The 24,351-nt window shown below is 42.6% G+C and overlaps 1 protein-coding gene across 17 annotated transcripts in view; it reads left to right on the top strand.

Annotated features, from left to right (window-relative positions):
- Positions 1–24,351, top strand: part of LOC134621423 (protein unc-80 homolog) — a 63,507-nt gene that overhangs the window by 26,219 nt on the left and 12,937 nt on the right. For 4 of the 17 annotated variants that reach the window (XM_063467914.1, XM_063467915.1, XM_063467908.1 and 1 more), the window contains 35 exons: positions 1,325–1,423; positions 1,651–1,859; positions 4,568–4,674; positions 4,808–4,961; positions 7,546–7,718; positions 7,814–8,026; positions 8,110–8,245; positions 9,414–9,547; positions 9,631–9,808; positions 9,889–10,128; positions 10,603–10,700; positions 10,784–10,987; positions 11,090–11,197; positions 12,347–12,485; positions 12,614–12,795; positions 13,757–13,888; positions 14,355–14,387; positions 15,106–15,292; positions 17,048–17,179; positions 17,265–17,408; positions 17,494–17,594; positions 17,681–17,767; positions 17,854–18,037; positions 18,971–19,065; positions 19,237–19,326; positions 19,603–19,704; positions 19,789–19,969; positions 20,060–20,325; positions 20,450–20,584; positions 20,685–20,823; positions 21,062–21,158; positions 21,236–21,406; positions 21,490–21,582; positions 21,678–21,896; positions 23,543–23,773. In XM_063467914.1, the coding sequence (XP_063323984.1) occupies positions 1,325–1,423; positions 1,651–1,859; positions 4,568–4,674; positions 4,808–4,961; positions 7,546–7,718; positions 7,814–8,026; positions 8,110–8,245; positions 9,414–9,547; positions 9,631–9,808; positions 9,889–10,128; positions 10,603–10,700; positions 10,784–10,987; positions 11,090–11,197; positions 12,347–12,485; positions 12,614–12,795; positions 13,757–13,888; positions 14,355–14,387; positions 15,106–15,292; positions 17,048–17,179; positions 17,265–17,408; positions 17,494–17,594; positions 17,681–17,767; positions 17,854–18,037; positions 18,971–19,065; positions 19,237–19,326; positions 19,603–19,704; positions 19,789–19,969; positions 20,060–20,325; positions 20,450–20,584; positions 20,685–20,823; positions 21,062–21,158; positions 21,236–21,406; positions 21,490–21,582; positions 21,678–21,896; positions 23,543–23,773 (5,193 nt within the window). The remainder of the gene's footprint in view (positions 1–1,324; positions 1,424–1,650; positions 1,860–4,567; positions 4,675–4,807; positions 4,962–7,545; positions 7,719–7,813; positions 8,027–8,109; positions 8,246–9,413; positions 9,548–9,630; positions 9,809–9,888; positions 10,129–10,602; positions 10,701–10,783; positions 10,988–11,089; positions 11,198–12,346; positions 12,486–12,613; positions 12,796–13,756; positions 13,889–14,354; positions 14,388–15,105; positions 15,293–17,047; positions 17,180–17,264; positions 17,409–17,493; positions 17,595–17,680; positions 17,768–17,853; positions 18,038–18,970; positions 19,066–19,236; positions 19,327–19,602; positions 19,705–19,788; positions 19,970–20,059; positions 20,326–20,449; positions 20,585–20,684; positions 20,824–21,061; positions 21,159–21,235; positions 21,407–21,489; positions 21,583–21,677; positions 21,897–23,542; positions 23,774–24,351) is intronic. The other 13 variants (XM_063467918.1, XM_063467913.1, XM_063467909.1 and 10 more) reach the window with 11 other exon arrangements.

Below are 24,351 nucleotides of genomic sequence, written 5' to 3'. Positions count from 1 at the left end.
TGGCAAATTTAGCTTTGAAGCTAAACTTCATTAGCTGCTCCTATTCAGTTTCTCTGTGTGCAGACACTGGATGCTTAGACCCTAAAGATGTGCATCATTGTACATGGAATACCTTAGTTTGCATATTTAGAATGGTCTCGCACCTTATGGGTGTGACACAAACTCTTGTATTTACAACTTATTAAAAAAAAAAGAAAAAAAAAAAAAAAGAACCTACTGCACCACCATAGGATCTGACAGTTGGTCCATTTACTTCATCCTGACACCTAATGGCAGTCAGGGTGTCACTGCCTAGAGCAGGGGTGTCGAACTCCAGGCCTCGAGGGCCGGTGTCCTGCAGGTTTTAGATGTGTCCTTGATCCAACACAGCTGATTTAAATGGCTAAATTACCTCCTCAACATGTCTTGAAGTTCTCCAGAGGCCTGGTAATGAACTAATCATTTGATTAGTTGACCAAGGGTGATATCTAAAACCTGCAGGACACCGGCCCTCGAGGCCTGGAGTTCGACACCCCTGGCCTAGAGAGATCTGTGCATCCCTTCATGGTTATGCCTCCCCAGACCATCACTAACCCACAAACAAACTGGTTATGCTGAACGATGTTACAGGCAGCATAACAACCCTTTCACATCTGTCACATGAGTTCAATCATCTCATCTGTGAAAATCACAGGGCAACAGTGGTGGACCTGACAATTCTGGTATTCTATGGCAAATGCCAATCGGGCTCCACTGTGCCAGGCAGTGAGTATAGGGCCCAGTAGAGGATGTTAGGCCTTCAGGCCACCCTCATGAAGTCTTTTCTGATTGTTTGGTCAGAAACATTCACATTAGTGGCCTGCTGGCGGTCATTTTGAAGGGCTATGGCAGGAGCAGTTACTGAGTTAAGGGCCTTCTATGGCCCTGTCCAGCTCTCCTAGAGTAACTGCCTGTCTATTGGAATCTCCTCCATGCTCTTAAACTCTGCTGGATACACAGCAAACCTTCAGCCAACGGCACGTATTGATGTGGTCCCCTGAAGGAGTTGGACTACCTGTGCAACATGTATAGGTTCCAGGTCTGGTCATTTAGTTTGACACTAAATGAGTAGTGACACTGTGCTACTAAATTGACCAGATCCTACAAGTTTGGCCGACTGGATGCTATACTCTGAATAAAATGTGTTCCTTTAATTTTTTAGCAGTTCATATGAAATAAAATATGTAAAAGACATCAGTTCAGTGGAGATTAAAGTAGTGTGATGCCTAAATTACAGGTCAGTATGGAGCCTTGAATCAGGTGGCCTGAGCGCTATGTCTGTGTGTTGGGGTGTGTGTGCGTGCAGGTCAGAGGCGGGTGTGTCCGGGGAGAAGGGTCAGGTGTCCAGTACTGCAGACGAGTGTCGCAGCTACATCTCCAGTAGACCCCCCCAGACACCCGAACAGTGAGTGTCCGCCTCACCTCTCCATAAAGCACCATCTCCGTCGAGCTCAGCTGCCATTTCTCTGCTCAAAGTAGAAAAAGCTCTTCCTGTTGCTCCCTCTTAACCCTCTGATAAATATTCAGTTTATACCAAAACATCCTGTAAAATAAAAAAGAAGTAAAAAGTGTTTTGTGGGAAATGTTTTATCCTTCTGCTTACCTTTCCTCTCCTCCTCTCTCTGCTTCTAGTGAAGAACAGATCCCGGGTGCTCTGCTGGGCAGGAAGGATTTTTGGAGGAAGATGTTCAAGTCGCAGAGCGCCGCCAGCGACACCAGCAGCCAGTCAGAGCAAGACACCTCAGAGTGCACCACCGCACACTCTGGCACCACCACCGACCGCCGCTCGCGATCCAGATCCCGTCGCATTTCGCTTCGCAAGAAGTTGAAGCTGCCTATCGGTAAGAGCAGCCTCTTGTTAGCCAAGGAAGTCCCTGGGTAGGTTCAAAATAAAAGTCTTAAAACTACAGCGAGCTTTTGCCACCTAGTAAGTGACGAGAATGCACTAGAAAAGCTCAAAAATAGGATTTCTGCAAAAGATTAGGCAGCCTAAGGCTATGTGTACTTATGAAGACTTACAAATCATCCTTTTATTGAGCAGCGGTATACATTTCAACAACCATATCTCATTGCATTTGCTCTTACTTTGAAATCCCCTCTAACATAATGTGTTTTATGTGTTCAACATTGTGGCACTGCCTGCCCCGAGGCCAAGTCACTTCATCTCTTTGGTCTGTTTTGTGTTCCTTTTTGTGCCATAGCATGCCGCAGGACTGTTCGCCTACCGCTCACTCTCTCTGTCCTACGTATGTCGATGTGGAACCATCTTCATACTGTATCCGTACCATGTCTGTGTTGTGTTGATCATCCCAACCCCCTAGCATGTTTGGAGACCTGTGAAAAAAAACTGATTTAAATGAAGAGAGTACATGCTTATTTAGCACGCGTTGCTCTAGAGAAGCAAATAAGCTTCACCTTTAAATGAAGAAAGTTAAAACCTAGGGATCATGTGTAGGGTGATGATAGACTAAGTTTGTATTTTCGCATCATAAAGCAGGGGTGTCAAACATAACGCCCAGGGGCCAGAATCAGCTCAGCAAACACTTTAATCCAGCCCCATTGGATGGCTTTGGAAAACGTGAGGGATGGTGTAGATTTTGCACTTTAAACTGTATTGTCATAAGTTTTACAGCTTTATCTTTTCTGATAATGACCTCATTCATGCTATACCAAAGTAACTAACGTGTAGATTAAAAAATTAAATGATGGAAAGTTCCAGTTTTTTTACTATTTGCTTTAGAAATCTCTCTTTTTTTATTTTTATATTTTTAACAATGAAACACAATTGGAAAAATAAAATTCTGTTTTATAATTACAGCATAGTTTGAACAATGAGCTGTAATTTCACACTTTATTTCTTACAATTTAAACCCACAAGGTCATGCTGACAATTTTCTTTGATTTACTACAACAGTATTTGTTTATCACGTAGAAAAACTGAGACATACTGTTGAAATTGCACTTCTTTTTCTTATCTTAAGATATAAATATATAAACATATGTATATATTAAATGTGCAATTAAACTTATTTACACAGGTAGAAATGAGATGTTCACTGGTCTGCCCTACTTAAGATCAAGTGGGCTGTTTCTAGCTTAAATTAACCAAAACAATATACCAGCACAACTCAAGCTACCCCTCCCAGAGATAGAACAGAGCATAGCAATTTTTTTCATACTGTCTGAGGTCTGTAATATATGAAATTCATTCTTATATAAGAATATTTGAGCATGAAAAAAAAGGTTAAATCAACGCATCATTATAGTTTGAGATGTTTGAGATAATTTGAGCTTTCGGACATGGTGTGTTATCCTGCTAGAAGATGGCATCAGAAGATGGGTACACTGTGTTCAACACTAACCCTAACACTTTGGCGTTTAAATGTTGCTCAGTTGGTACAAAGGAGCCCAAGGTGTGCTAATAAAATTTCCCCCACATGCTTACACCACTGTCATCAGTCTGAACCATTCATACAAGGCATTATTTCATGCTGTTTACACCAAATTCTGACCCAGCTGTCCAAATGTTGCAGCAGAAATTGTGACTCACCAGACCAAGCAACATTTTTCCAATTTTCTATTGTCCAATTTTGTTGAGCCAGTGTAAATGGTAGCTTCAGTTTCCTGTTCTCAGCTGGCAGGAGTGGCACCAGGTGTGGTCTTCTGCTACTGTTGAGATGCTCATCTGCATACAGAAGTTGTAACAAGCTGTTGCCTTCCTATCAGCTAGAAGCAGTCTGGACATTCACCTCTGGCATCTGAATCAATAAGACGATTTCACCCAATGCACTGCTGCTCACTCAATTTTTTTTCCAGACCATCCTCTGTAAATCCCAGCAGATCGGCTGTTTCTGAAAACCTCAGAAGAGCCCATATGACACCAACAACCATGCCACATTTGAAGTTCTATATATCACCTTTCTCCCTCATTCTGGGGCTCAGTTTGAACTTTGTCACAACTGTGTCCATGTGTCTAAATCCACTAAATTGCTGAAATGTGATTGGCTGATTAAATAAAAATTTAAAACACAACCAGACCCTAACTTTAGCTTAGCAGAGAAAATTTGTTTAGTTTTAAGCTTTTATTTGCAAATTTCCTCCCTAGTGCAGTATTGGCTATTTATAAGTGTTTGTAGGTTTTCATTTAGTTAAGGGTAGCGTAGTAATTATACTTCCCTTCTATTTATTATGAAAATTGTCTATATACTGTATTCAAATGGCACCTCCTTCTTTGAACATATCATGAAAGTGCATTTGCAAACACAGCTAAAAGCAAGCAGGAAGGTCAGTTTAGTTTCAGTGTTCTTCTTCTGTAACGTCTTTGAATGACTCTGTGAATCTTTGTGAATCTCTGTGAATCTTTATACACCCTGAATGTGTGTGTCTGTGCAGTAACAATGAGTGAATGCCCTTGCATCGTTCCCTGTTCTACCCATTGGTGTGCATGCATACATAATCCCAGTGTACTTACCCGATTGATAGATTTACCTCTCTATTACCATACATACTGGATGTTCATGTCAGTGTTTTTTTATTTGTGTGTTTTCAGGGAACTGGCTGAAGCGCTCCTCTCTCTCTGGACTGACTGACGGCGTCGAGGACTTGCTGGATATCAGCTCGGTGGATCGACTCTCCTTTATACGTCAGAGTTCAAAGGTCAGCTCGCTGCCACTGAAAGCCACCATAGTGTGTTGCAGCTTTTCAAATCAGCCGTCCTTTTGAGCAAACAGAGGTTTGATTTGGTCTACGTTGTCAGCTGATATGCGCGGATGTGTTTATGTGTGTTTAGGTGAAGTTCACTAGTGCAGTGAAGCTGTCTGAAGGTGGCGCTGTAGGGCCGGAGTACGGCAGGGACGAGGAGGAGAATTTCTTCAAGCGGCTCGGTAAATGGAGGTCTGGCAGGAGGAATCCATCCAAGCTTCACCACACAGAAGAGAAAGATGGTAGACCTCCCCCACCCTGGGGTGCCCCCCTCGCCCACCCGATGCCCCCATCGTTCTTTGTCTGTTCCTCTCTTCTTCTGTCCTCGCCTCTGTTTGTCGCTGGTGGTGTCGTGTTTTGTCTCGCCTCGCAAGTCGTGGTCTTTTGACAGTGCTGCCGTCCACCATTCTCCATATCAGCCTCGCCAGATAGCTGCCTGCTACGCTCTTTTAATCCAGATGGGTGAATTTTCAACATCAGTGTCAGTGTCAATTCAAAGTGACCATTTTCTGGAAGGTCTGCCAAAAAAAAAAACTCCCAAAAAATAAAGCTAATATAAAACAACAGGGGAAGGGGAAATGGACTCGATGTTTTATTTTGTATCACTGATAAACTTGGCGATGTTTACAGACAGCTGCTTCTATAGGACACTTAATCTTTCTGTAGCTGTAGGTATCGCCCTCTAGTGTTCATTAAAAGAATGCAGGCTTATAGAGATGAAGGTACTTGCGTCTCTCTTTTGTACTGTCGATGAGTCAAAGGCATAAACCAAAAAGATCAGCCAAAAGTTCTCTAGAGTTACATGATATGAATCACTGGCCTCATTTCCCCCTATACTACTGACTACAGTTCAGGATGCCTTTGCTGCCTCTACTTTTTCATGCTAGTGAATTAACACTTGGTGATTGCTTGAACAGCCCTTTGAAAGTCATTTTTGTAATTGCTATAAACAAAAAACATCAGACTGTCCAACAGCTAGGAGATTCCTTTGTTCCTTTACAGCATGGAAAAATTACCTTAAACACAACAAATATGTAGCTCTATGCAAACGTCTTAAGTCATCCTTTATTTCTTTTATATTTTGCTTCCAAGTAGCCAGACTATTAAAGCAATAGGTCTCCAGGGTCTCTGAAGGTCTTTCAAATTGTTTCTTTGGACATTGGCTGCTTTTCACTCATTTTCAGTCCAGTCCTTGTACCTGATCATTTTCACAGGAATGTTTTTGTTTGTTAAGACACTTAACACTGACCAATGAATCATTCAAGTATAAAAAAGAAACCTAGCTCAAGGGATAAACCAGTGTTGTGTCTACACATAATAGACAATTTAGCAAAGAACCAATTTTAAATTGTATCTTTAGGCACGTTGTTACTAACAGCCTGTCAAAAAATATGTAATTTGTCCCATGTACAAACGGAAACAAGTTGAATCTTTGAAAATGCCAGAGCAAAGTTTGACAGGCGTAAAATAGTATTTTTGTACCAACAAGGTGATTCCCAAAGAGCTATTAGATAAAAACATTACATATTTTAGCATGGTGTGCAGTGTGTCCTTAAAAAAATTGATGAAACTGGACAAATGGATGAAAAATCTACAGCAGATAAATATATAACTAAAAACTAAGAAAAAATTAATTAAAAACGTGACACAGGACAATTTTCAAGCATGGCAATGATTCCAAGCACACTGCCAGCGACACTAACACCTGAACAGAAAAACACACAGTGAAACATCTTGGATCATGGATTGGCCTCCCCAGAACCCGGACCGACCAACATCCAGAGAAGAGCTTTGAATGTCCTTCCTTTAAAAGTTCCAATAAATCACTTCATTTATTTCCCATTTTCCTAGCTAGACATAAAGAAATGAGGGATGACTCAAGACTTTTTGCACCATACTAAAAATAAAAAATGGTATCTTAGTAAAATAAAATACAATATAGCTAGCAACTAGCTTAGAATAAATATTATAATTACATTCATTCGGATATATGTCTACTCATAAATACATTGAGTATTTCTGTAGATTTTTGAACAATGTCTGAGCAAAAGCTGTGAAAAGTTGTGTCTGTGATTTGCCACAAAAAACCCAAAGCCAGACATTTATATGTGCTGAAACCAAACTTCTTACTTCCAAAGACAGTTTTAGCTCTATAATAATAAGAAATTTAAAGCATTTCATTTATCCCAATAGGTCTACATTCCCTTCTCTCCAACTGTGCACGTCCTGTTCTGTCCAGCATTGGTTCCTCTCCTCTGCCTTTTCACCCAAAGGTGAAAAAAGAGGACGGGCGGTGTCTCACAACAACTCATATCTATGAAACCATCTTTCTGCTGTGGAGCGTGTCTCTGTGCTACGTCAAGCATGACGCTGTCAGTGCTCTCTCCGTCTCTTCTGTGGTGATGTCTGGTGGTATTTCCAGTGCTGGAGTGTTGGTGATTAAACACAATGGCCCACATACAGCTTTCCTCTGTGCGGCTGTGGTTACGCCTGTCATTTCAATGAGATTTGTAGGTCCTTTTAGAAAGATGCCGGAGAAAGGTGCCTGAAAATATCTTTGGCCCTTAAATTCATCTTGTTTTTTGTGACTATTCTTATACAATTGAAAATTCAGGTGCAACCCCTGCCGATGGCTGTGTGTCATCTCTCACTCAGCTTCATCTGTCAGCTCAGTGCTATTTGTTAGATGTCCTGGATGGTGATGTTGCTTCATTCAATTTCTATGTCTAACCTTTAGTGTGCAAACAAGCGAGTCTATAACGAGAACTCTTCTTCAAACGGGTTTTGTTATCCCTCTTCTCTTGTGGTCCTCACGGTGTCCTTCAGGACCTCACGGTTTCCAGGAGCGTCTTGCAGCCAGCCAGGAGGCCATGAAGAACAAGAATGTAGTGAATTTGGGCGCCATCCGACAGGGTATGAAACGCTTCCAGTTTCTCCTGAACTGCTGCGAGCCGGGAACCATACCAGATGCCTCCATCCTCGCCGCTGCTCTGGACCTCGTGCGTTTCACTTTGGAGAAAATAATGAAACAAGAGTAAAGATGTCGCTGTTAGCTTTCAAAGGCTATCACCTATTTATTTCTCTGTTCTTCTAGGAAGCCCCAGTTGTGGCCAGGGCCTCCCTTTTCCTCGAATGTGCCAGATTTGTCCACCGGTGTAATCGTGGCAACTGGCCCGAATGGATGAAGGGCCACCACGTAAACATCACCAAGAGAGGGCTGTCCAGGGGCCGATCGCCTATTGTGGGCAATAAAAGAAACCAGAAGCTCCAGTGGAACGCTGCCAAGCATTTCTGCCAGTGGGGAGACGTGAGTTAAATGTGTCGAAGATTGTTTATGGTTACAGTTTATAAAAAGGCTTCATTAACTGTAAACATGTTAAATCTGCTCAGGCGATTGGCACGAGGCTCAGCGAACTCTGCCACTCGGACAGTGAGAGCCCCGCCAACATCCTGGGTTATATTTATGATGAAGAGACCAAACGCAGAATGAGGAAAGAAGACGAGGAAGAAGACTATTTAGATGACAGTGAGTCAGAACAATGTCTGTTACTTGTTTTTCTTCTATTTACAGGTTTCCACTCGGCCAGATCGTCTCTATCGTGCTGTGCAGATATAACACAGATGTAGTGTGTCATGAGACGTGGTGACCCAAAAAGGCCTCGCTGCTGTTTTAGCTTGTCTGAGTGGTGTCAGCTACTGGATGGCAGAAATCACATTGCTGAGGCCTGCAAACCAATGCAGTCCTCCAAATAAGAAGCACATAAAAACTCAAACCATTACTCTCATTCATTTGTTTTCTCATGACTTGACTTCTACATTTTCATCCGTTTTGGCAAAAATAAAAAGTCCCTTGCTCACCTCCAGCTGTGCAAAATGCAGAAGCTCGTACAGTATTCATATCAGTTCATATGGCTCATTGTGTGTTTTACAATCAAATTTAAGATTTTATTTAGTATGACAAAGAATATGGCACTAATAAAATGTGAGATAGCATAAAAATGAGGAGCTGGAGGTGGGTTGCAAAATGGCTTGCTGTAGTTGGCCTTGAGCAGAGCAGCAGTTTTTCAGTGCTTTCGATAAACTTTTAAATAACAGGGATGGGAATTAAAAAGAATTTACTGATTTGATTCTTTATCAGTTCTCATTGGCTTCCTCCATGTTTTGTAAATCATTTTAAGATTTTATTTTGTATGACAATGGATATGGCACTGATTGAGAAGTTGCAGATGGGTTGCAAAGTGGCTTGCAGATGATCAGCAGTTGTAGGTAGGCTTAAGCAGAGCACCCTATGTAAGGGACTGGACAATAGGATGTTAAATAAATTAGGTTTTTTAATGATAACTTGTATCATCATTAAAAATATTTACTTCATAATGGTCCATTTGCAGCTTTAGATCATCAGGTGCGCCACATTGTGCATTTGTGTGGTGTTGAATTAATCAGGAGCAGATAATTTCACATGAACGTCCACTCAAATTGGAAAATAAAAAGTCTGCACTTGCCAAGCTGTTGATGTCACACATAAAAACATGCTGCATGAAAGTAATAAGATCATAGTATTATGCATTTTATTGTGTGTACTCTGAAAAAAACCTTAAATTAAAATTTAGTTTCTACAACTTTTAAGTTGTCAGAACAAAAAAGATGTTCTAGCCACATTTATATATTTTGTCTTATCTGTTCTGACTCCAAAGACACGGTCAATCCTACAAAATGTGGCTGCCCCTTCGCACTGAAGATGGCTGCTTGCCAGCTGTTGTTGGAGATCACCACTTTCCTGCGAGAGACCTTCCCCTGCTTACCACGACCGCGCACCGAACCGCTTGTGGTCAGTAGTGAAATCAAAATCCAAAAAGGTAAATCTGATGTGAATAGCGATGAGAATTTGATTTCTACTTGTTTTGTCTGCAGGATCTGGACAGCTGCCGCCTGCGTCTGGACCCAGAGCTCGGCCGCCATCGCTACGAGAGGAAGATCAGCTTTGCGGGCATCCTCGATGACGAAGACGGGCACGATTCCCTCAACAGCAGCAGCCACACTCTGAAGTCTGACACCACCTGCGATGATAAGAAGACCCAGGAGGCTCAGGGTGAGACTCGGTGTCATCCAGATTGGCTAACGCAGCTGATTACTGCTCCGTATTTACTCGCTGCTCATTGTTGATTGTAGACAATCTCTCCCCACTCCCCTGCTCTCCAGCACCAGTGCGGAAGATTCGTATCGGAGGCTCGCGCCTGCTTCAGATCAAAGGGGCCCGCAGTTTTCGTGTGAAGAAGGTCGGTTCGCTGTCTTCGATACGCAGAGCAGGGAGTCTGAAGAGCACCAAGCTGTCTCGGCAGGACTCTGAGTCTGAGAACGAAGAAGGCCTGCTGTCACAAACGCAGAGCAGGGACACAGTTACTGACATCGGTATGATGTAACTGAAACTCCTGGAGAGAATATAATTTCATTTATTACTGTGTAAAAAGGGAAATTCAAAGGAAATGACAGTACACTGTAAAAAATAAAAACTGTAAAACACAGTTACACGTTTTTCATGTTATTTTACATCAGACCCTCTAATTAACAGTCTATTTTTTCTCATTGTATTGGTATTTCATGTACTTTAAAATAACAGGAAAATTCTTTAAAATTTATAGGGAAAAATGTGTTAAATTACAGACTTATTTACAGAGTATGTTAACATTAGTTTACTTTTGCAGTATTGTTTTTGCCAGATCCTGTTAGAGAGTGAAAAAACAGGGTTTTTTTTGGATTGTAGTAATTGAGTTTTACTCACTATAAGTATTCTGCACAGGGAAAAGAAACTGTTCTCCATCGTGAAATAAGTGGACAATTATCAGCGTCCTGTATGGGGTTGTTTGTTCTTGTTTAACATTGCAGGCAGTCCCTTCAGCACCAGTGAACCCAGCATCGAGCCAGAAGGTCAGAGCTCAGGAGGAACGGAGGACAACTACCACCGCAACATGTCCTGGCTTCACGTAAGTCTGTCGGTACATGCGGGGAGGAAAGCTGTGTGTACCTTCCCGCATACTGACCTCCTCTCTGCTCTCTCTCGGCACAGATTATGATCCTGCTGTGCAACCAGCAGAGTTTCATCTGTACCCACATAGACTTCTGCCACCCACGCTGCTACCAGCACCACAGCCGCTCCTGCGCCCGTCTGGTCCGCGCCATCAAGCTCGTGTACGGGGAGACGGTGGACAGCCTGAGGGAGGACAGCGCCTCCTCTGGTAACATCGGAGGACGTGTGAAGAAAAACAAAGAGGTGGAATTGACAGGCTGTTTTTCTGGATGAATAACCTAAATATGTGTGTTTTGTTAGTTTTTTAAAATCTCCGCCACTTTCTAAAGTACTATTTCCCATCAGTGTTCAGACAAGTCTTGTCTGAGGACCCCGTCCATGAAGAGAAGACCCACTGACTGCAACACAGAAGGGAAGAAGGATACAGGCATGCTCAAGTACATCCGCAATCAGGTGAATTTCTGTTTTTCTTGTTATTATTATAATTATCACAATCACTTCCGACCTGCAGAATGTGCACCACGTTCTCAGACTGGAATCAGAGCTGCCCGTGCTGACAATAAAAGAGATCACACCCCAGCTTTAAGCTTTAACCAGCATCCAGATTAATGAATTTTAAAAAGAAAAGAAAAATCAACACCATACAGTTGTGCAGAAAGAAGCTACTCAGACAGACAATACTTTTTGTATCAGGCTGCAAGTGTGGTTGATCATGCAAAGTTGTTTATTTAACATGGGAGTCTGGCCATTAGAGGAACGTCTGCCTGTCTGGTCTAATTTTTTAGGCCTAGAGATTTCTGATTAATGATATTACAAAGGTGTAATATCTATTCAAGCAGCTGCTTTCTAAAGCAAATATCTCTTCAGCCAATCATATGGCAGCAATTCAAATCATTTAGTTCAGTAGTCGTGGTGAAGACAACCTACTGAAGTTAAAACAAAGCATCAGAGTTGAGTTGAAAAGTGATTTAAGTGACTTTGAATGTGACACGGTGGTTGGTCTGAGTATTTCGGAAACTGCTGCCAAAATACATTTTGCAGAATTGCAAAATATACTACAACTGGCACAGAAATTGCCTGCAAGGTATACAGAAGCAGCAGCAGAAGACCACACCGGGTGCGATTCCTATGAAATAAGAACAGGAAAACTGAGGCTACAATTCATAAAAGCTACCAAGATTTGGACAATAGAAGACTGGAAAAATGTTGACAGATCCAATGAGTCTTGATTTCTCATGCGACATTCAGATGGTAGGATCAGAACATGGCAAAAACAGCATGGAGGCTAAACTGTTGTTTTAACAGTTTATCAGAGGTTTAACAGATGTTACGTGTCAAAATCTGTGAGAAATGCTTCCAGCATGAACTATTGAGGCAGTTCTGAAAGCAAAAAATGGGTCCAAAAAAAAGAAATAAAAGTTTTCTAATTGTGTTGTAGCTCTGAAAAGGACTGCTTCCACCTTTTTCAGTTTGTATACAATGTGGGTGATATTAAGTCAAAGATAAAGTAGATTGGAAAATGTCTTATTACTACCTTAGCAAAGAGATTATAGATCATTTTGCAGCTTTGCACTTTGATCTTAAATGTTTGTTTTCTCATAGGTGATGAGTTTGTCACCAGCTCCTCTTTCACTGCTGATCAAAGCAGCTCCTATCCTGACTGACGACATGTACGGAGACATCCAGCCCGCAGCCTGGGAACTCCTACTCAGTGTGGATGAACATATGGCAGCCGCTGCTGGTGAGTGCATCACTGAGCTGTGGTGGTCACCTCTTAGGTCGCTGTGCCCTTCAACGTTCACGAATGCTTTTGCCCTCAACCATGTTTCACCTTTTTCTTTCCTGCCCTTTTTATCTGCCCCCTTCCAGCTGCCTTGTTCCTCCTGTGCGCCGTAAAGGTCCCTGATGCAGTGACCGAAATGATGATGGCAGAGTTCCAGCACCCTGAGGCCTGCCAGCGCATTAACTCCATCCTGAAGTTTTACACTCTGTGGCGTTTTCGCTATCAAGTGTGGCCTCGCATGGAGGAAGGAGCCCAGCAGATCTTTAAGGTAGTTCAGTTCAGTTCATTTCAGTTTTATTTATAAAGCACCAAATCACTAAAACAGTCGCCTCAAGACACTTTATATTTTTTAAGGTAATATCCCAATCAACCAATGTCCAAGAAGAACTCCCTTTAAACAGGAAAAAACCTCCAGCCGAGCCAGGCTCAGGGAGAGGCAACTGTCTTCTGTGACTGGTTGGGGGTGAGGGGACAAAGACAGGATAAAAGACATGATGTTGAAGAGAGACAGAGATTATAGTATATATAAGAGAAATGTGCTCTCTCATTCTAGTCCCTGTCAGTACTCTTGCTGCAATGTTTTAGATATACTGAAGACTTTTCAGGGAGTTTTTAGGACATCCTGTTTATAATGAATTACAGTAGTCCAAGTTTTTCAGCATCACCGTGAGACAGGATGTTAAGATGATGTGCACATATAAGAAAGCAGTCATATGTGTTTATTTAATATGTGCACTGAAGAACATATCCTGGTCAAAAACAACTCCAAGGTTCCTCACAGTGTTACTGAAAGCCGCAGTAATGCCATCCAGAGTAAACATCTGGTTAGATACCACACTTCTAATATTTTCAGGGCTGAGTACAATAACCTCAGTTTTATCTAAATTTAGAAGCAGAAGATTAGACGTCTTTAAGACATTCTCGTAGTTTAGCTAACTATGGATGTGTTATCTGGATTCATTAACAGGAAGTTTGGTGTCATCAGCATAGCAGTGAAAATGTATGTTATGCCTTCTTTTGATACTCCCTAAGGGAAGCATGTATCATGTAAACAGAAGTGGTCCTAGCACAGAACCCTGTGGAACCCCATACTTAACCTTAATGTGAAGAGGACTCTCCATTTACATGAACAAATTGGAATAGATTGTTTGCATTTTCAGTGTCCCCAAAAAAGATAGCGCAGAAGGGCATTCGCTGTGTTTACTAAATTTGGTGTACTTCTCTTTCAGATCCCTCCACCCAGCATTAACTTCACTCTCCCTTCTCCAATACTGGGCATGCCCTGTGTCCCCATATTTGACCCTCCCTGGGTGCCCCAGAACACTGGCAGCGTCCAGGATCCAATCAACGAAGACCAGTCTGTAAGTTTGAGCCCTATTCTAAACGGCACAAGTCTACTTGTATTACTATCAGAAACAGCTTTTAGAGTTTATCTTTTTAATTAAAGTGACAGAGAGGTTTTTTAAACACCACTGGAGTTCAGTGAGAGAGTTTTCCTAAGCTTGTGAACCCTGTAAAAATAGGCCAGTTTATAATTTAACTATTTTTTTAATCCCACTTAACCCCACAATCCACCAAAAAACAAAAGAAGATATGCACACTCTTACTGCTTTGAATATTACATTTGTTATTGCTGCAAGTTTAATGTGGAAAACTGCACCAAGAAATCTGCAAATATAAGAAAAATGTGTGAACACAGATTTCTTGGTGCCTCCTTTTAATTTCTTGTCTTTTTTAAATATTTTTTTCATAAAGCATGAATAGAAATATGAGATTTTAATGAGCGAGCACATGTTCTATAATTTAATCGACTGTCTTTGTTTTTAGTACCCCACATTAATTCAGTCAGTCCATGCCATAGTAAGTTGGTATTTCTGTCCGGGTGTTTGTGCTGCTGATGCATCTTGTTACCTCAGACCATTAAAGACAGAAGGGGAAGCGACCTTTTAGGTTTTTCATCACGGACCAGAAGCTGGGGGGCGGTTTCATGGGTCATCTTGGATAGTTGCATCTTGATCAGGGACACACACAATCCACATATTTAAAAAGAGTCTTCCGGCACATGCTTTGATTGTTAAGGAGAAAATAACAGCATGCATCGGGCATACAGACATGTTGTGTGTGTCGTGCTGTTGATGCATGGTCATTGGATGAGAATGACTTTGCTGTGTTTGTTTTTCATATCATGGCTGTTTTAGATTTGTTTGTGCGAATGCTGTGAGGCAATTACTGTGCACAAGATACAGTAAATTCTCCATCTTCCAGTCTGAACACATTTATTGTTTATCGTGATTGAAATTACTCCTATTCTATACGTCTACACTGCAGCGTGCTTCATAATGCTCAGGACGGCATTTTAGAGCATGAGATCGGTGTGCTGGAGGAGAGTTACTGTATTAATGTGTTGTCCAGTTGCTCCTCAGAAGCCTATTGTAGCTGTGCACACACATTCCTGAAAGATTTAAAGTGCTAATTTGTGCATTCCCCCCGCCCCCTGCCCCCGATTCTGAACCTCCTACAATTTCTACACCCGCTGCTCTACCTCTGTGCTATTTGATCCTCGCCCCCTCCTTTTTAGAAATCCTTCTCTGCGCGGGCGGTGTCGCGCTCCCACCAGCGAGCCGAGCACATCCTCAAGAACCTGCAGCAGGAGGAGGAGAAGCGGCGTCTGGGCCGCGAGGCCAGCATCATCACAGCCATCCCTGTGGCTCAGGAGGCCTGCTACGAACCCACATGCAGCCCTCCACCCGAGCAAGAGGAGGAAGGTGGGGCCGCCGGGCGTATGAGCACTTGTGTTTTATACAAGAAAAACCTCGAGAGGTGGAAAACAGCGAGCACAGAAGTTCCTCCAGTGGCCAAATGAGAGTTATTTCAAAACAGAGTCGACCCTCTTGTGTTAACAGCATTAAAAAGCTTTCTGCAGCCTGGTGCAAAAACTGTGTTAGCCTTTTGGATTGATTATCCCTTTTCTCCATCTTAAAAACTGGTTGGCAATGTGATGTCATGTGCACATTACTCAAGAAATGCCGAGAAATGCCGAGAAATGTGAAATCGAATTCAAAGAAGGTGCTGCACCTAAAACCTCCTTGTGAATGCTTTGGTTGCCACAGTTGCCTGTAGTTTTTGATGTTTCTCTGCAAGTACTTGTTAACTACTAGCTGGGCAGTAGTGCAACGAATGATGAATGAATAAAGTTTGCCTTCAAAGTAAAAGCTGTACCTCAGTACTACAACCAACATGTTTTGGATGGCACAACTTTTGCTTTGAAGGCGAACAGCCTCCATTCCAGGTTTCATTGGACTTTTCAGTTTTACTACAGCTCAGAAAGCACAAGGGACAGTCTATAAAAGATTGTTATTCAAACTACAACTGCAGCAATATGTTAGCGACCATAGTAATCACAAGGAAGTCTTTGTATTTCGGCTTGCGACTGCATATTTTTCCCTAGCAACCGGTGGTTGCCAGTGGGGTTGCTCTCTGGTAAGTAGGCCTGTGTGACTCAAGGTTAAGCAATTGTTTTCCCAGCATTTTCTGGTTGGAGACCAACCTCTAGATCATGTGTCTGCAAAACCCACACGTCACCGCCACGTCACCGCTATCACTGTCTGGTGGCCTTCAGACAGAACGCAGGTTTAAGGCACTTCTGCACTGGTGTTATTGTTCTGACCCGGAAGCTGAGTTCATGATTTGTACTGTCTATGGTTAACTGACAGGTGTCCCATATAGGTAGATGGCAGCTGCTAGGTCTCGTCCACTACTTCAAGCCATTAGACTAAACCTCTTTATGATTTGTGTGCTTTCAGTGCCTTTTAGAGCATTTTTAATGGATTATCTGAGTAATACTCCAGCTTTCTACAGACCATCCTGATGGTTTGTGCTTCAGTTTTGATGAGTGAAATACTGAGTACTAATTAGCAGATAAATGTGTTGACATAGTGCAGCCATACAGTTTAGGGATGCAGCTGATACGTTAGCACTCCAAGAAAAACAATATGGCTATGGCCAACACACTAACATTTAAGCTCCAAAACCAGTGAGTAATGTAATGATGGCCACATCCACGTTTTCCACCTTTTATACAGACATAATAGTTTTGAAAGCCAGAAGTGACCATATTTAGATGAAAGGGGGAGTGCTAACATGAGCAAGCTTGGTTACTAAGCTACATTCGTAAAGATGATTCGTAAAGTTAAAACCACCTGTGTTTTTACGAAGTGTAAAACTATTCTTAGAGTCCAAAACCATTTTTTGCACAATACTGTAAACACGCTTTTTAATGCTTTAAGTGTGTAGATGTTAAACATGGGCATTTATAGTGGTTGACTCACACTTGGACTCAGCCTCATGTGGCCATTAGAGGAACTGCAGGCTTTGGCACTTGCTTGTTGGATTCATATTTTAGCCCTGCAGGTTGCCACATTACCACACAGTGTTTTGACTCTGCATAGCTCTTTACCCTGATAGCATGTTGTTTTTCCCCCTGTACCTCTACTGGTTATGTTTGGCATTGATCCCGCCAGCAGAAGAAGTGGTGAACCTGGCATCACGACGTCTGTCTGTCAGCCCATCCTGCGCCTCCAGCAACTCCCACAGGAACTACTCTTTCCGCCGGGGCTCTGTATGGTCTGTCCGCTCGCTGGCCAGTGCTGAAGGTAGAAAAATGTCAGAAACAAATGAATTTAAACTTTTTATATAAAACTTGCTCTTTACAACTTCTTTTTTTTTTTTTTTTGCCAGATGAAGAAAACACAACAGAACACACACCCACTCACCACATGCTACAGCCGCCTCAAGCTGTCTTCCCAGCATGCATCTGTGCTGCCGTCCTACCAATAGTGCACCTCATGGAAGACGGCGAAGTTCGAGAGGATGGCGTGGCTGGTAGCTGTCACTACACAAAAAAATGAATTTGCATCAAAACTTTTGTGATTTTTTTTTGGTTATTTATGCAAAAATGTTTCCTCAGTGAGTGCTGTTGCCCAGCAAATCCTCTGGAACTGCCTCATTGAAGATCCAGCTCTAGTTCTCCGCCACTTCCTGGAAAAGCTGACAGTGAGCAACAGACAGGTAGGCAAACACCTGCGGACAGATGTGGGAAAAAGACTCGCAATGAGTTTTTCATTGTTTGTCCATTTGTTTGGTTTTTGCACCAGGACGAGCTGATGTACATGCTTAGGAAGCTCCTGCTCAACATTGGAGATCTGCCAGCCCAGACCTCTCACATCCTTTTTAACTACCTGGTGGGTCACCAGCTACCTTCACCTGTACCTTTATATTTATCATCAGTTCTGTTTATTCTCCTCATCATCATCTCTCCTCCTTTAAGGTGGGCCTGATCATGTATTTTGTGCGGACTCCCTGTGAATGGGGCATGGACGCCATCTCGGCCACGCTGACCTTCCTCTGGGAGGTGGTCGGCTACGTGGAGGGGCTCTTCTTTAAAGACCTGAAGCAGACCATGAAGAAAGAGCAGTGTGAGGTCAAACTGCTGGTCACAGCATCAATGCCAGGTGAGTGCTAAATACTGCAGACATAAGTAATGCTTGTATTGTAAAACCATTCTCCACCAGAATCCACCAGTTAGCTCTGACGCTCCAGTTTGTGGAGCACTTTATAAACGATGACTTTGTGGTGCAGAGGGTGTTTGATGCACAGGTGCCACCTCTGTATTTGATCTGTGTTTAGACCGTCCACCGATCTGGCAAAACAGACCAAAGTAGGACCAATAGACCAGCTGAGATACCCACAATGTCTGATCAGCACCGTGTTATTTAATATTAAGTTGCATTTTTACTGGGATGGCCACATAGTGAAGTGGGTTCTTGGCAAATGAGAGGCTGCAGGTTCAGTACCAGCCGGAGACACAAATCCGCTTTGAGGTTGTATTTGGCAAAAAATCTGCAAAAACAAAACATGGAGAGTTACCCGCTGTGGTGATGCCCCCACTGATAAGGGAACAGCCAAATGTAGCAAGGTGTAGTTTAACCCCCGGTAATATCAGGATGTGTCTTTCTTTTCCCAAGCACACCCAAACATTTTACAAGACAACAGGTTACTAAACACTCTCCAGAACCATGTTTTTTTTAACAACAGGGAACATTATGAACCCTGATAGCCATCATTAGATTCCTTTTTTCTCACTTCTAGTCTGAAGTGGTTCATTCACTAAGATAAGGTAGTCAACTCAAGTATTTCCACAGCTATATACCAACAGGATTTCTAAAACAAAACAAAGATAAAAGGTAAAAGTATAAAAAGCATTGTTTCCTAAGACAAAAGCAAACTTCTGTTTCTGGTCTTTAGCTTTATTCAAACAAGTCTCATACTGACAGAAAAAGACCCTTATGGTCACTCATTTTTTTGTTTTCATTTTAATGTTCAATAACAGAAATCAACAATATGTCAACAAAATGTAAATATTTTCATGCATTTTGTTGCTGCAGGAACCAAAACACTGGTGGTGCACGGGCAGAATGAATGTGACATCCCAACCCAGCTACCAGTCCATGAAGACACTCAGTTTGAAGCCCTGCTAAAGGTAAAGACTCTCATCTCAGTCAATCACACACACAGTGAGGCAAGACCGAGGAGGCTTATCACTGTAATTAAATTCAAATCATGCTGGGCGAGCGTGTGCTAAATGCATAAAATTTAAAATTGTAATTCAGCGCGAGTAAACTAATCAGCCATCTCCTTTTTCTCCAACCAGGAGTGTCTGGAATTTTTCAACATTCCCGAGGCCAGATCGGCACACTACTTCCTCATGGATAAACGATGGAACCTCATCCATTATTCAAAGGTGGGAACTTTATTTTGAGGGGGGGTTTTATTCACTGAAAAAAGCAACAACTATTTAAAAGCACTAAATTATCTGAAGTCAAGACCTGAGACCTATTTTCATTAATCATCAATAATAGTTCATATGTATGTTGGTGTTGGTCGGTCTTGCTCTGTGCAGATTAGAAAGGTCAGACCAGTGCTTTTGAGTCACATCTGTTCCACTGTACCTCGGGCATTGAATTTAATTATAAACATAGAGATATTTAGTGTAATTATTTTTCTCTCTATCCTTCAGACATATGTTAGAGACATCTACCCATTCCGAAGGTCAGTCTCTCCTCAGCTCAACCTGGTCCACATGTTGCCTGAGAAAGGACAGGAGCTCATCCAGAAACAGGTAAGGTTAGAAATGTGAAAATTAAATCAACCCCTAAACAGCGTCCTACAACAGGAAAATCATAGTCTGAATTTTTGTTTTCAGGTGTTTTCCCGTAAACTAGAAGAAGTCGGTCGAGTCCTCTTCCTCATCTCCCTCACACAACACATGCCAGCTGTGCACAAGCAGTCCCACGTCTCCCTGCTGCAGGAGGACCTGCTTCGCCTGCCCTCCTTCCCCCGCACTGCCATCGATGCAGAGTTCTCCCTCTTTAATGAGCCTCAAGGTGAGAAAAAGACTAAGAGCTAAATAAACGTGAGTATAGCTCCTACAGTTTATTTTAGGATAATGAATCCTGCTTTGCTCCGCCTTCCAGGAAAAGAGCTGTTTGGCTTGGACACTCTCCACAAGGTGTTGTGGATCAAACTGCTGGAGGAAATGTTTCTGGGCATGCCCAGTGAGTACCCGTGGGGCGATGAGATGATGCTGTTCCTTAACGTCTTCAACGGGGCCCTGCTGCTGCACCCCGAGGACAGCTCCCTGCTGAGGCAGTACACGGCGACCGCCATCAACACCGCCGTTCACTTTAACCATCTGTTCTCCCTGAGCGGGTACCAGTGGATGCTGCCAACCATGCTGCAGGTACGCTTACCTGTGCACACTCAACTGAGCCTAGACAGTGAGTAGAGGAAGAACAGTTGGCTCCGAATTCCAGTTTCACAGCAATTTACATTTCCCATCCCCTCTCCCTGTTCTGCTGTGACAGGTCTATGCAGACTACGAGAGCAACCCTCTTCTGAGGCAGGGCATTGAGTTTTGCTGCAGGCAGTTTTACATCCTCCATCGAAAACCCTTTATCCTGCAGCTGTTTGCCAGCGTTGCTCCGCTGCTCGAGTTCACAGTAAGACTTTTGGAGTCATTCAAATGAATCTGCAGTCGGTCAGCACCACTGCAAGTTCTTTGTCTCCTTTGATGCATTTCTCTCTTCTTATCCACCTCAGACCAGCACCAGTACCGGTCTTTCTAAAGGAGTTTCGGCCCAGTGTCTGTTCGACCTGCTGGTCTCTCTAGAAGGTGAAACCCAGGACGCCCTGGATGCTCTGGAGCTGGTCAAAGCTGAGAAGCCTCTACGCTCTCTGGGTAAACTGTCAATTTTACTGGCTCCAGACAAAGCTGCCGTAGGTATCAAGATAGGGATCTAGTCAGAGAGTAGAGACTTGGTAAAGAAGCCCAGAAACTCAGACTGATGCCCGAATTCATTAAACCTCTTATATCAAATAAGTCTGTAAAGGAAGCCTCACAAATTCAACTGTTAGTCTAATATTACTGTTGGACTAGTTTGACTGTACTCTGTATATGTTCTCTGTATATGTCACAGATTTCTGTTATGGTAATGAGGACTTGACCTTTTCTATCAGCGAGGCCATCAAGCTGTGCGTCACTGTGGTTGCATATGCCCCCGAATCCTTCAGGAGGTATTAATAAAAACATCGAGGGGTCTTTCTCTGTCAGCTGCTTTCTGTCCTCATACTATCCATGCTTCCCTCTCCAGTCTCCAGATGCTGATGGTGCTGGAGGCCTTGGTTCCCTGCTACCTCCAGAAACTGAAGAGCAACACAGTTACGATGGAGTCTGCTTCGGCTGCCAGAGATGAGATTGCGGCCATCGCTGCCCTAGCTACGTCTCTGCAGGCCCTGCTCTACAGCTCTGAAGCCCTCACAAGGTTTGTCTCTTACCAATACAGACACAACTGAGTCTGGATTTGTTTTTAGCTCCTCTTAGTTGTTGTCATCTAATCATCCACAGGCCCATGACGGCTCCCCAGATGTCTCGCTGTGACCAGGGCCACAAGGGCGGCACTACAGCTAACCACGCCATGTCCGGAGGGGTCAACACCAGGTCAGAACTTTAACTCTCACCTGTCTCAGAATAGATGACTATAGTGCAGTTTTGGAGTTTAAAAACCAAGACTGAGGAGATCTTTGTATTGTCAGGGACAATCTTCACCTGCTGGAGGAGGGCCAGGGCATGCCAAGGGAGGAGCTGGACGAGCGCATCGCCAGGGAGGAGTTCCGCCGTCCACGGGAGTCCCTGTTGAACATCTGCACCGAGTTTTACAAACACTGCGGGCCACGGCTCAAAATCCTGCAGAACGTTGCAGGCGAGCCCCGGGTCACAGCTCTGGAACTACTGGACATCAAGTCCCACATGAGGTGTGCGATGAAATACCAGCTGATTTAAGTTACAGTGTGTAAATTTGTCAAATTATTTTGTTTTCTTACCCATTGAGATTCAAGTGCATAACCCTAACAACGGTGGCTGGTATAGGACAAACATGTTTCAGTCAGTCAAAAACAAACAGTTCAGTATCTGTGTTTCTACTAATGTTTGGATCAAATCTAAATCCACCCTGGAGTTTTTCCCTGTCACTCCACTGTTTACCTCAGCTGTCAATGCAGACTGAGAAGCATCCAGCTTCATTTACTCTGAAGGAGGCTGTAAAACTTTGTGAAGGGAGTCCAAAATGAGTCGATGAGTCAGTGAAGCTCACTTCTGACCAGTGACAGCAGTACTGAGGTGACTTGTTAAGGATATGCTAAACTGTTAGCCTCTATCAGTGAAACCTTCTTTGAAGTGTATCTAACATCATTCAGTGTGAGAATGTAATCAAACTACTTGTCAGAGGGAACATGGGATTTTCAGCCTAACATTATTTGGCAGCTGTTGGTGTTTAGTCAACTCGTTGTCAGCTGTCTGGAGATGGGTGCGTCATGTCAGACAAGAGGTCAGTAGTCATTGGAGCAAGCTCAGGAATAAACAAGAACGTTTGTGCATGTTTCTGTGTGTTAGAGCTCTGACTTCAGTTCAGGAGATGAGGCTTGAGGTGAGGAGAAAGAAGATGAGATTTTATTCAGATGACGGTGACATTGTCTGGTTGCTTCATGCTTTTATTACATTATTGATATGAGACTGCATCAACTTGTTGGAAGATGTAATTACAAACTATTCTAGATATATTTAGGACTACAGAATCCTTTTTTGTGAAATAACATAAAAAATTACCAGCTGTAACTTTAAGTATTTGCTGGGCATCAGAAGATTTAGTCAGAAAGTTATGACTCATTAATCCTCACCACCTACATTCTTTCACACATCCAGCACTGGATGGATAACACACAGGCTTTACTTTGTTGTGTTTAAATTACAAAATGCTTTTAGCACTTCTTATGTTTATTTTTTTGATCCATTTTATTTTTTTAATCTCAGAATTCTGACTTTTTTCTCAAAATTCTGACATTAATCTCAGAATTCTGACTTTTTCATCAGAATATTTTTTTCTCAGAATTCTGACTTTAATCTCAGAATTTTGACTTTTTTCTCAAAATTCTGAGGTTAAACTCAGATTCTGAGGTTAAACTCAGAATTCTGACTTTTTTCTCAGAATTCTGGAAAAGAAGAAAGAAAAGATGTGCCCACTTTTTTTTTCCAGTGGCCCTAATCCTCTTCCGTAGGTATCTATAGTCAATTGACTAGTGGACAATTAACTTGCTCTTATTTTGAAACTTAAGGCACTTCAAACTTGTTTTCCTTCTTGCTGTTGTGGCAATTTTTTGTTCTTAAGATATTAATTAATATTTACACGTACACTGACTGCTTTTTGTACTATGCATGTATGCATAGTGTTATACAATATTGCAGACCGGCCCTAATTCAACTTTGGTTGATATCTCTTTGACACAATACACACATTTTGGGAATAAAGTCAGTAAAGTTGTTTCTTCACATTCCTTAGTTAATTTTAAAGCTGTACCCTAAAAAGCACTTGTAAGTTGAACTGAATGAATGTTTCTGCCCCCAGGCTGGCGGAGATCGCCCATGCCCTGCTGAAGCTGGCGCCCTACGACACCCTGACCATGGAGAGCCGAGGGCTGCGGCGTTACATCATGGAGATGCTGCCCATCACCGACTGGTCGTCCGAGGCCGTCCGGCCTGCCCTCATCCTCATCCTCAAGAGGCTGGACCGCATGTTCAACAAGATCCACAAGATGCCCACGCTCAGGTGCGCTCGCCCTCAGGCTTTATGCAGCAGGTCTGTTGAACACAATCCCTCTTCTTTCTCCGTCTCCCTGTGAGTGTATCGTGCTGTGCCGCTGCCGTGGTGTGTACAGTGAATAGACGGCTTCTTGGCACTGTCCTCTGTAGCGCTGCCTTCGTGGGTGCTGTACCGTAAGTGCTTCTGTGGACTGTGTTTTCCTGTCTGTGAGTTTAAAAGCGTAATGGCATAAAAGTGTGTGACGATGTTTGTTCTAACAATGGATCAGTGGCAGCGTTCCTCTATGCCTGGAGCGTCCAGTCTTTGGCCATGGAAAACAACATACAGGTGTTATGTCATCTTTTTAGTCTTTATTTAGCTCACAATGAAGAACTAATTCTTCATCACCCTTATAGATGTGATGCAATGCAAAAATAGTTTTTCTTTATATACGGATTTAAAATTTTTGATGCATCTTAAACAGTTTTTAATGCTTTAATTAAACTTTTGTTTGCTAAGATTTTTCCATAAAGCTGATGCAGTAATGACCAAGAAACCTGCTGGTATTAGAATTACCAGTGTAATGATACCAATAATCCCAGTTATAATCTCTATTATCAAGAAAATCATAAAAT

Source organism: Pelmatolapia mariae, linkage group LG23 (assembly GCF_036321145.2).
Source record: "Pelmatolapia mariae isolate MD_Pm_ZW linkage group LG23, Pm_UMD_F_2, whole genome shotgun sequence".
NCBI classification, from domain to species: domain Eukaryota; kingdom Metazoa; phylum Chordata; class Actinopteri; order Cichliformes; family Cichlidae; genus Pelmatolapia; species Pelmatolapia mariae.
This window is presented reverse-complemented; position numbering and strand designations above follow the sequence as displayed.